This window comes from Poecilia reticulata, linkage group LG17 (assembly GCF_000633615.1).
Source record: "Poecilia reticulata strain Guanapo linkage group LG17, Guppy_female_1.0+MT, whole genome shotgun sequence".
NCBI lineage: Eukaryota > Metazoa > Chordata > Actinopteri > Cyprinodontiformes > Poeciliidae > Poecilia > Poecilia reticulata.
In genome coordinates, this window is record NC_024347.1 from 17493961 (window position 1) to 17506645 (window position 12685).

The window sequence follows — 12685 nt, forward strand, 5'->3', positions numbered from 1 at the left end:
CGAGCGAGTGAGCGGGCCCTCCCTCACTCCGCCCGCTCTTCCAGCTCCTCCAACACCAGGTTTTGCGCCAAGCTCTATTTTTTCCCCTCCTTCAATGGCTGAACGTGGATCAAGAAGCTGTCAGGGATACTGAGGCTGACTTGGCACAGGAAAGGAGAGTGTGTCCAGGAGAGCTGTCCATGTCTATTACTTCAGACTACTTGCAGTTTTACTCCGAGGACTTTGAGGGAAAAGCCTCAAACGGCACACAGCGAGCTATGTTTATTCAGGGCAAAACAAGCGTGTCAGTGTTTAATTCTGAAACAATCCCAGGAGGACTTTGTCCTTATCAGAAGTGGACAAACAGAGTCAGAAACCTTTCTTCTCAATACACTATGTATGCTTTTTGCTGGCTTCATAAACTGTGCATGAACTCAAAGTGTTTAGGATCCAGTTTATGACATGTAAACATGAAAAAAAAAGATGTTTTTGTGTTAACATTATCTGCACAGGTGGCTCTGAAGCCTTCAGGCTGCTTCTTTTTTCAAAATAGTTTATTTCCTTGATCTTCAGCAGAAATCTTGGTTGTGCAAACCGTATACTGTTTGCGTTTACATTATGTCCAATTACATCTGATCGGTTTTCATTATTCTATCTGCTGACATAAGCTGTTTTTTAAAGGGATTTGCTGATGTGACATTGTGATGTGGTTAATGACAGCGTATCTGAGAGCTAACAGAAATACTGACATAGCTATAGCAGTTAGCAGTTATTTGTTAGTATTGTTGTAACATTACAGAAATGCTATTTTTAGATGATATAGTTAGCAGTTATTAATAATGTAGTTACCATTGTTAAGGTAAAAACACAGCTAACAGAAGCATTTAACTGTTAGCTGTTAGAAAAGTTGAAAGCTAATACAAATACTGCTTTAGCTAAAGCAGCTAGCAGTTTTTTGTTAGAGTTGTTGTCACCATAACTGTTAGCCTGTTTCAAAGCTAACTCCAGTATATTTAATGGTCAGTAATTAACTGTTAATAGCTAGCATAGTTGAAAGTCAGCAGTTATTTGCTAACATTGATGAAACATAACATAAATACTATTATTAGATGAGTTAGTTAGCTGTAAGCGTCTTTGAAAGTTAACAGAAAAGCAGTTTTTTGTTAATGTAGCTTAGTGGGTAAGTTTTAGCTAGTGGACAAAGGTCAAAGCAGCACAAATTTAACCATAAGCATTAAAAGCCACCTGTAATATTCCTTCTAGCTAAAGTTAGAAGTTGTTTGCTTGCATTTTTGAAACCTAACTTACAAGAATTGATTATGAACTTATAATTAAATAATGGATTAATCCATTACCCGACAGCTTACAGAAGTAGTCAGACTGGAGGATATGATTTAGTTTTAAGTCTCCAGCTCAATGTTTTTAAAGCATAACTAGATTTCCATCAACAGTTTTAACCCAAATCCAAGCCTAGAATCCAGTTTTCTTTGCGTTCGGTTTTAGTACGCCTCTAAAAATACCTGCGGCTCTGTTTCAGGTGTGTACTCAAACCGAAGCTCGTCTCACAGCAGCAGGAACCCAGAGCTGATGCCCCCATCTGCAGACAGCCGCTCCCGTTACCCCGGCCTGGAGGGCAACTTTGATGCCAACAGTCCCGTATCTTCACTGACCAGCCTGGGAACAATGAGGGACGGGTGAGCGTAACATCAAAAACTATTCTTACCCTTTTAAAGATGCTGGACATTTCATTTGTTTGCAGTGATAGATGTCATTTGTTTTTTACTGCTGCTGTTTTTCTGGGTTTAAGCCTCTTGGATGACATGGTGAACGTCACAATATTTAAATTTTTTACCACTGTTATCTCAGATTTTTCCCAGGAAAACAGAGCACTTTAATTACATTTAATCATGCGCCCAGAGGCAGGCTTAAATCTTCAAAAAGCAAAGAGAAAACATGGTTTACCTCTTATCCCTTGTGGTGTCTGGCAAAGTTTGAAGTAGCTGGGATTTCTTCTGCAAACCTAAGACGACTGAGCCGAATTGGATTTTGTTTTGGCATTGGGCATGCAGAGGTATTTTATGCTAAAGCTAAAAATAGCTCCTCTGTGTGTCTGCACTAAAAGCAGCTCATTGTCCTGAATCTATCCCCCAAAACTGGACGCTTGAGCCAAACGCCTGCCAGGTATGTGGGATGCAGAAGAATAGACAGAGTAATAAACTTTCACCTCGCTTCTTTTTTCTAAACCTCTACGCAACTTTCAGTTTAGTTCCTGGAGATTACGGCCTCAAAACCTTCAAAGCTTTGCATGTAAATCTACTTTTATTGCCGATATATTATTAGTCATGGCTGTTTGTTGGGAAATAACAGGAGTTCCCAAACTTTTCCATGCTATGGATCCCCAAACAGCATTAGCTTCTGACCAACAAACTCACAGACAATGCTGCAAGATATGTTAAGAAAAGTATTTTTACTCATTATTTAATCATTTTTACATCCATTTAGCTCTAATACTGCTAAACAATTTTAATTTTAATTAGGCATGGGGTATTTTTCTCATTGTAAATTTGACTATGCTAGCTGGAGAAGCAAAGTAGCTCGATAAATCTGACTGGGAGCCAATTGGAAACATGAACATTTAAAGAAATTGTTTATATTTTGTGATGATTGAAAAACAGACTATTGTCTTTTTTTATTTTTCTTTCATTCTGAGGCCCTGCTATCGCCCCCTGGTGGTGCCCACTTTGAAAAACACCAACCTAAGTATTACAAAATCCTGATATTTTCTGATTTCATGCAGTTTTTCAGCTGATTTCTGATGTTGCTTTGGAGTTTCTTCGACAAACTTGTTTATGGCTAGATAATAAGATAAATTAAAAATAAAAACAGCTAAATTTATCACATTTACAGTCACAAATGTCTCTGTTAACAAGTGTTTGAACTTTCCTAAAGCTCAACATCTACGTCACTCCATAAAATTAAATTTATACATTTGAGAAAAGTTTATTTTCCACTTAAGCAATAACATGTTGTACTGTCTGGGTATTTTTGTATGAAGCCAGAAAGTATTTGTTCATTATTTGGACACTTTTAAAACGGTAACAGATCCAAGAAGCCCAAGGCCCGCGTCTTAAAAAGTAACAAGTTAGTGAGTTCATGAAGTCCTACGTCATTTACCATCCTCACGGGCCTTTTTATTTGTATACAGACTTTCCTGAGCTCTTTTAATATTTTCTGTCATGCCAAGAAAGAAACAACAAGGTGCATTTCTTGGACATAATATTAATAAATCAAGTTGGCAGAGCTGAAGCCAAAATAAATATGGAATCTGGTTGGGTGTAGTTAGAGGTAACAGATATACGGTTAATGACAACAAACGGCTTTGTGTATTAAAAGCTAATTATCCCCTCAAAAATGTCAGTTTTTGCCTTTTTGTCACAATTAAATAATTCAAATAAAAAAATGCTACAATAATAGAATGACAACCAGAATAAATATAAAATGTGCTCTCCGAATTATGATTTAGTGGGAGAAAAAAAGTATTTATTACTTGTCGGGTGGCGCATTAGGGCCTTACAATAAAATGAAAATGAAATTATGAGAATAAAGTCATAAAAATGTCATGAAAGGTTTTATTACTCCTCATCATAATTTAATAAAGTCATAAAATTACAAGAATAAATTCATGCGCGTGTGAAGTCAAAATAATACAAGAATAAAGTCACAATTTCAAGAATAAAGTCATAATAATATGAGAATAAAGTAATAAAATTATGTAAAGTTGTACGAGAATAAAGTCGAAATGACAAAGAAATAAAATTGAGAATAAAATCAATATTACTAGAATAAAGTCAAAATAATGAGAATAAAGGAATAAAATTATAAGAATAAAGTAAATATTCCAAGAATTGTCGCACGAGTCTGAAGTCGAAATATAAGAATAAAGTCGTAACAACCGGCCAAACCCAACAGCAGACAAGCGTTTGTTTTTCCTCCAGATAACTTAACGACACATTAAAAACAGGTGAAGGTAAATCTGCGTAGCTCCGACATCATCGCGCCGTGACCTCAGCCCCAGGTTTGCTCTGGCGGGCCGAGCCACTGCGGCCTCCTTTAACACTCTCCGGGTTCAGCGGCGGCGCCGTTTGTGATGCGCCGTGTTTGTGTGTTTTGCGGTGGAGAGGAAAAAAGCGAGGGATGGAGGCGGCGACCGGGTCGGCCTCCACACAGAAACACTGTTATACGACTCTGAGGAAAGAGAAGAAGACAAAGTTTACTTTGCAGAAGCTCAAAGTGACACAAGACTAAGTTTGACACATTTGCATGTTTTTCTGTTTGCTCAACTAAAACACAGAATCAGCTTTCTTAGGCTCTTCGCTGCTTGTTTCACTTCACCGCCGTCATGTTTGACATGTTTGTGAGCATTTGTTGCTCACGTTACTTTATTTCAGTGTGGAAGCCTTTCATATTTTTTCTTCGCTGTTAATTCACACAAACATTTCCAACCGTACTTCTTTGAAAAGCAGAAGTAGAGACTCCTGTACAACTAACCAACAAAACTCACACAAACAGCGGTAAAACCAGCTGACCAAATGTACTTGAGCTCTGCTTCAGTTGCTAGGTAACGGGTGGAACTTTCCTTGGGTTGCTAGGTAACTGCGCAGGTTTTTGAAAAGGTTCACTTTCTAGACACTAAAAAAAAACATGAGCTTATTGCCGAAATACAACATGACAAACAGGAAGCAGGCTATTTATTACTCTTTGAGTTCTGGCACCTGTAGTTTAAACGCAAGCAGGAGTACAAATAATCACAATAATCAGAAAGTTGTGATTAAATCCTTGATATAAAACCAGAGAAAATCTGCAGCAAGTCGTTTCTGGATGGTAAGTCAACAGCAAAACTCAGTGGTAAAGTCAGCTGACCAAATGTGGTGGAGCTCTGCTTGGGTTGCTAGGTAACGGGGCTGGTCTTGGCAGAGGTTGCTAGGTAACGGTGCAGTGCCTGTCAAATGTGATGTAACAATCAGGTTTTTGAAACAGCTAATTTTCCAGACACCAAAAAACATTAAACTCATTTTTTTAAAGTTCTTTAGCTGTTTTAGAAGCAGTTAAAAACAAAATGGAAGTATAAAAACGTGCAAGCTGTTACTTTTACCTGATGGGTCCCCTTTAATTTTGTGAAGAACAACTGTAGGGGGACAAATACTTTTTTACTGCAGCAATATTTGTCATGTTAAATCTTGAAAACATTTTGTTTTATTTTCCAGTTACATTTTTTTAAAATTTGATTAAAGTGGACAGCATATTGAGCCCATTATTCACTCCCAAGTGTTACCTTTCAAAAGTTGTAACTAAGTCAGTATGAGCCACTAGAGACAAAGTGTTGCCCACTCCTCTTCTAGATGCACAGCGTTTACTGCAGCTGGCTCCAGTTAAAGGCAGAAAAAAAGCGCAGCAAGAGGGTGGTTAGCTGGTAATATATGATCAGAGGAGCCGTTTCCCTGAGGTTCTGCTGACAGCCATGCGAGGCCGGCGCGTCAGAGCGGCCGCGCAGCGACGCATCAGCCCAGCGCGGCTGAAACATCTCAGCTATGCTGCTGCAGCGCTGCAGGAATGTAAGCTGTGGAGCAGACTTTTATAGCCAAGGTCAGCGCTGAAGTTTCAGGGGCCACTGAGGGGAATGTGTTGGATTTTTGGGGCTTAGAGTCATCGCAGCACATTTAACAGTCCCACTATATCAAAGCCTACTTTGTTTACATAATCGTATACAAAGCCTGGTCTTTATTACCTCAAGAAACCACAGCCATCTGTGATTTATATCAGTTTGGGTTTCAGAAAGTCCTTCTGATTAATTTGGGCTTTTATTGGGTTTCTCCACTGAAAGCAGAGTTTGTTAAATTAAACGTAATAGCATTTGACATGGGAAATCCATAATAAAGGGTTCTGGGTTTGATAAATGGTAGATATGATAAGAAATCTCCAAACATTTTCTCTTTTTTTGCAGCTGGTCAGATGCAAATATTGACTGCGTTTGGGCCAGAGGCCATCTGTGTGTTTGACAAAGCCCAGCTTGTTTATGAAGCCCACTAAAACCCTCCAAGGCCACTCTGCTCCCCGGGGATGAATCTGCTACAGTACATCATCCCGGAGAGAAACGCAGAGAGAGGGCGCTCTTTGAAGAGACGGGAGTGAAATACCAGAGCCAGGAGGGGGGATTCAGCTGCGTATCTCCTTTGAGATATCCAGCTGCCTTCTTCGTTCTTGTCGAACCGGCTGCATTGACTCATTTGTTTCCATGTTGAGTCAGAGTGTTTGCGCACAGTCAGCACATTCCTGCTCCGCAGCAACGGATACAGCTCTGCTCAAATCATCAAGGGGTGTCTACATTACACTCTCTGAGGTGGAAAACACTTTTTACATACTGCACTGTGTGTAGGTTAAAAGTCCTGACGAAAAAAAGATGATTAATGGCTTTCTGCATCATTTAAAGTCCCAGGTTGGTTTAGTTTGAGCAGCGCGTTTCAGTTCAACTCCACTCTCGGAAAGAAAATCTTGAATGAATAAATGTATCCGTTGCTGTTTTTCCTTTTCTCTCACTCTTGCCCTTTACATCAAACTAATTTTAATATGTAACTTAGAAATACGAAACGATATTTTCAAGTGAAAATTTCATAAAAGAGAAAAACGTTATCCAGACCAACAAGGCCGTATATAAAAATAATAAAGGCCCCTTATGCCTAATAATGGATTTAGGGCAGTTGTAAACAATCATTTCAATAATCTATTGATCATTCTGACAATCAAATAACAGAATAAGGAAAAGTAGTAGCTACTTAATACACCATATCAGGGTCAATGTAGATAGTGAGAAAAGGAGTATCTCAGAAGTTTTCTAGAGAAAAAAGTATGTTTCTGAGTTTGAAAGTTACAAATTTTATAGAGAAAAATGCAGGAATTTTGATATTAATTAAAAAAAATTCTAGAAAAATAAACATGAAAATTTCCTAGTTTGAAAAGTCAAAAATGTGCTAAAAAAATATTTTGAAATTTCCATGATTTTGTCTGGGAAGTTTGCAACTTTTCATAAATTTCCACATTGTTTCAACAACAACCAGATGTTCACTATATAAAGAGATCTATGTTATGTTTCATGAGGTAAATGTTATTATGAGAGACTTGGATGGTAACATTAGCCCTAGCTACAGTGAAGCTAAAGCTAAGCTACCCTACAGATAAGCTAAGTTTATTTACCCTGAAAAGTAATTTAACTACCAGATGTTTAAGTTTAAATAAATGGTTAAGTTTTTCTTAATTAGGTTTTGTGCAGTTATGAAAAACTCTTTGTGTATCAGCTGAGATAACCCTGTAGATAAATTTCAGATTAGCTACCAACCTAAGCTAATCCAAAGCTATAAGGAGGTTGTGTTTACCTTTCAGAGAAAGTTATTTTCAAATTAATCAGATATTTTGGCTTTAAAGCATTGAACATCACTATAAAGCAACTCAAGCAACAGCTATATAATGAATTTCTTTTATGCCTTATGTAATGTTACAGCTAGCAGGCAGGTAGCAACACATGAATATGCTTGAATTTATCCTCAAATTACAAATACCAGCTAAATGTCTGCTAAACCCCCCCCCCCCCCCCACTATTTTGTTTCCATTAAATAGGAAAGACAATTATTAATATGCTTGTGTAAACAACATGCTGCGCCATCATACGCCCACTTCTTCCTGTTGCGCCAGTGGCAACGTCTGGTCATCGAACATGTAACTCGTGATACGGACAAAAGTGTTTTCATTACAGTTTTGCGAAATAACCTGAAATAAACAATAATTTCGATATAGCCAAAAAAGTACTGGCATGTTTCTGTAAAGCAATTTTACTTTCAAGATGTCAAATTGCACAACAATGGCTACTGTCATGGCGGTATGTTTAGGTTCCCGTACCTGACTACATCAACTCTGACTAGCTTTCCGGTCCATGCTAACGATGATTAGCGTCATCGTTAGCACGCTTTACCGTGGCGACGGCGCGTCGCGGACCAATGTGAACATTTATATTTTTAATAATGTAAACATTGTTTTTCACCAGGCACAGATCGACGCCGATGTTTGAGTCAGCGGACCTCCGGCCAGCGAGCTCCTCCTCAGAAAGATGCGACATCCAGCTGCAAGGTTTCCAGAAAACCTACAGCCACCAGCAGCCAGTGTTCCTGCAGCAGCAACCAGGTAATGACAACTTCCTCACCTTCACGCAGCGTGTTCAGCTCCGGAGTAACACTTTGGTTTGCTGCTCTGGTCCTCCAAGAATGTGTCTATCAGGAGGGAAAACTGGTTCCACCAATCAGCAACGGAGGCTTTGAAACGCCTGGTGGCTACTTCACAAACCCATCAGCCTCTCACACTGCAGGTAGGATGTCAAATAATCTGACAACTTCACAGCTTTTTGTTTTCAGCAATTAGGGCAGATTAAACTAACTACTATGTTGACTAAAAGCCTCTCCACAGAGGATCACCTAGTTCATAGCATCATGTTATGGACTTAAGGCTGTTGCAATTAGTAATAAATCAATTAATCGCATGATAAATTGGAGCAACCTCAATAATTTCCATTTGATAAATCGTGCAAATGAAAATTTATCTTTTTTTTCTTTTCTCTTTTTCTAACAAAATTGGATAACAAAAGTCCAAAATCTGGTGCTTTGGTCTCAACTAGACCCTTTTTTTTTGTTTTATTTATTTTGGATATTTAAAATATCTCTTCCGGAGGTGTTGTGTCAGTTGCTACGGCAACGGTTCGGCGTGTAGAATAATGCCGAGACATACGAGGAAAAGCCGAAAATGTCTTCTTCAGAGGTTTTGTGTCATCTCCTTTAGTGGTTCTTGGTGTAGCGCCCCCACAGACGAGGAGGGGAACAGCTATTTCACTCAGTTTGGATCGTTTGATACAGTGCAGCGTGAAAGCGAACCACAGCAGCTGAAAATGTAACAAATGTTGCAATTCTGGTCCCCAAGCGAACAGAGTCTACCGGACTATCAGGTGTGAAAGCACACTAAGAGAAAACACAAAAAAATCTGAGTTTCCTGTTCTGCTTCTCTCAGGGTTCGACTTGCTGCAGGACATGCAAGGCCAAGCCGAGGACAACTTCTCCTCGTCTCCGTGTCCAGAAGACAGCTTCCTGTTTCAGAGTGGAGGTGTGGACCGCTGCCTCAGTCAGATCTACTCCATCTACTTGGATTCATGATGAAAACCCGAACACGTTGTCAGTGAAGACCGAACGAAACGCAGCATGAAGGATCATTAATCTACTGTACAATGTGCTGCAGTTCCAGCAGGAACTTATCATTATCGCTCTTCTTTAATGGCTCAAACACAACTGGAGAGAGAAGGAAACTTTCAGGCAAACTGACCGGAACGGCACATCTGGTAACCACATCCAGATGTAGGAAGCGGTGAACTTTGTATTCAGAGATGACAGAAGCGCTTGTGATCTGGATTGAAGCGAGTACTTGCTCCGTAATCGTCCTCCGCCTCCCTCAACGATGCCGAACTTAAACTATTGTGAATGTTTCTGGTTGCACAACAAACTGCAGAGGAGCGCAGTTTTCTCTCCAGCTGGGCTCAATAACTGACAGTCAGCAGATTATAACAGAAAATGGTGACTATTTAGGGAGACAAGAGAGATTTATTACTAAAATGCACAAAACAAAACAAGTATTCTACGTCTAGTTTCCAGTGCAAATATCTTAGGTCAATTGAAATAAAACAAAACTATCTTACAAGTAACGTTTCAGGAAGATACAGGAGCTTGTTTTAAAAAATATAACTATAATGAGAAATTTTAACATGTAATACAGAGAAAATATTTTGTTCTATCACTGAAAAAAGAAAACAGGTGATCCAACTTTAAAAAATGAGTTGATTTGTTTAAAGTAATCAAATTAAGTTTATCCAAGCAAATATGTTAACTTTATTAAGCTGTCAACATAAATTAAGTTTGACAAAACTAATTCAGTTACATGTAACAAATTAACTCTTTTTTTTTTTTAAATTGGACCTTCGTTTTCTTTTCTTAGTGCACTGGTAGATTATTTCACTTATAATGTAACTTTTTCATCACTATTAAGGAATTATTTATTTAAAACAAGCTCCTATGTATTTCTGAAAAGTTACTTGTTAGTTGTGTCTTATTTCACTGTACCAAGATATTTGCACTAGAATCTAATATACTTGGTGCGATGTTGTGTTTTTGCAGTGTACCCAATGAAGCGACCTTAAAGACCGGCCCATTTAAAACACAACATTCCTTCAGCATTCAATAATATAAAATTTCCCATCGAAGTTGAATTTTTAAAAAAGTCAGGAAAGAGTCAGAGAGGTGGAAACAAAATTATCCTTCTTAAAGGGGCAGCATCCTGTAAAATCAACTTTTTTGGCTTTACATCGTGTTAAAATTTTATTCCCTCACCAAAAACAAACCTGGAGTGTCGCTTTAATTCTTTCATACATGTTTGAGAAATCCTTCAACCGTTCAGCTGTGCAAAACACCTGGGTGGACCTAGCTCCGCCTTCGAGAAGCAGCTCCTCCCCCTCTCAGCTCCTTCAGACTAGCCAGCATCAATTAGCGAACACCTGGTGGAACTGCAAATCTGCTGAGCTCATCATACGAGCCACTTCTCAGTAAAACGTTGCTAAAGGGTTAATAGAGGAGCCATGTTGTGATGACTTCCTGAAGGCGGCGTTTCAGAAAGAGCAGGAGCTTCTTAAAGAGACAGAGGCCCAATTTCAAGGCATTCAGTTGTTCTGAACTGAACTGAAGGTAACAGTTACTTTATTGTGCCATAAAATGGCACCATGTGCCTGGAAAACACATATTACTGTCCCTTTAAGATTTTGCAAAAAAAAATGGTTAAATAAGCGAATTAGTCACGTTTTTATCTGCTGGTTTGGAGCGAATCTACAAGGTTACGTAAAGCGTAATTTTGTCAGATGTTGATGCTACGCATGGCTGTAATACACAGAAAGCAGAGTTGACTTCCCCCCTCTGAGTGGGAAAATTAAAACAATAAATTTTCCCGTTTCGTGCCTCTGGTAAGGCACGGACACATCAGTGGATGGGAGCGTTTGCTACTTATTTAGCTCATGTGTTTGTTTTTTCTTTTGAAAAAGCCACAAACCACTGCAAGCGAGAGGGAAAAAAACGCTTTTCTGTAAAATTGAAGAAGTTATTTCAAATTTTAGCATTTCCGTCAACCTTTTCTAATTCAAAATGTAAAAACATTAACGGAAGCACAGCTTGTGAGAGAAGGTAAACATATACTGAGTGAAAATTAAAAATAAACGCAGAAACTAAGTCATGTAAGAGAAATAAATACAAAAACACAAGAAACTGAAGACAAGAATAAACGAGGAAGCTAAAAACAAAGTAATAAAACACTTGCTTCAATATTTTTAGAGCAATAATAATGAAGCCAAATATGGTGAGACCTGATCAGCATAAGGAAGACAAACATGGATAAACAAACTTGCCACGTTTATTTAGGGTATTTCAGGATTTCTATAGAGCTTTGAAAAGTCTGTGAAAAGATAGAATACGATAGAAAACCTCAATACGTCTGGAAAATGGTTATTATTTTTACTTAACCGCATCGAACCAGACAGAAATTACAGATAATGACAGACTCAAAAATTAAAATGAGCCACTTCACTTCTTCTGAAGGCTGTTTTAAATTGGATCTGTGCTTCTTAAGCTTTTTCCAAATATAAATGCCAGAGAATTGTTAGTCCAACTTTGGGGAATTTTTTTTTACAGGGAAAATAAACATATCACAGATAACAAACTGTGATTTAAAGACTCTGCATTAGAAATGATCAAGTCCAGATCTGACATGTCGGAGTCCGAAAGATAAAAAAAACAGAGCTGATCCAAAATGTTGCTGATGTCAAGAAGAGCAGTGAAATTTTAAATGAAAGCCAAACTCAGCATCATGTTGAATGTTTGTCAGAATATGCAGATGATAAAAAACCAAAGGAGAAAATACACAAACGTCCAAAAAGTGAAAAAAAAAGTGATTTGAAAAACATGTGGAAGTCTGGAAACGTTTTGAATTTTTAGTTGGAAATTTGTAAAAATCCTGTTTTGTTTTTTTGCTTTTTTTTTTTTACAATCTTTTGCAGATCTTTTAGTTTGTAGTTGGTTTATAAAAAGAAAAGTTAAGTTGGATTTAAACCTTTACACATTTAAAGTGACATTTCTACAAAGGCACATTAAGACCCTTCTGTACAAAAAAGGAGGAGGAAATTTAGTGAAAAAGTCAAACTCAGAAATTGACTTGTTTTTCCAAGAAAATTTGAGTTTGAAATGTTGAAAATTTGCTAAAAAAATATCTAAAATATTTTTTGAGGATATTTTAGTAAATTTTCTACAAAAAAAATTGGAATTCTGAGTTTCAAAAGTTGAAAATGTAAAATTTTTCAAATTCAAATTTCCAGGTTTTTTCTGGAAAATTTCGGAGTTTTTTTTTTTAGCATATTTCCGACACTTCAAACTCAGAATTTTTTTTTCCATCAAATTTATGAGATTAAGCTTGAAATTTCAGCTTTTTCTATTAAATTTCTGAGTTTGAGAACTCAAAAATGTCCATGTTTTTTTTCTAAAAATTTTCTAAGATTAATCTAAAGATTTCAGAGTTTTTTCTAGCAATT

The 12685-nt window shown here is 37.6% G+C and overlaps 1 protein-coding gene across 1 annotated transcript in view; it reads left to right on the top strand.

Moving 5' to 3' along the window:
- Positions 1–9645, top strand: part of LOC103479539 (zinc finger protein GLIS1-like) — a 39229-nt gene extending 29584 nt beyond the window's left edge. The window contains exons 6-9 of the mRNA XM_008434029.2: positions 1517–1673; positions 8072–8208; positions 8288–8389; positions 9082–9645. Coding sequence (XP_008432251.1) covers positions 1517–1673; positions 8072–8208; positions 8288–8389; positions 9082–9224 — 539 coding nt within the window. The 3' untranslated portion in view covers positions 9225–9645. The remainder of the gene's footprint in view (positions 1–1516; positions 1674–8071; positions 8209–8287; positions 8390–9081) is intronic.
- The last annotated feature ends 3040 nt before the right edge of the window (positions 9646–12685 follow it).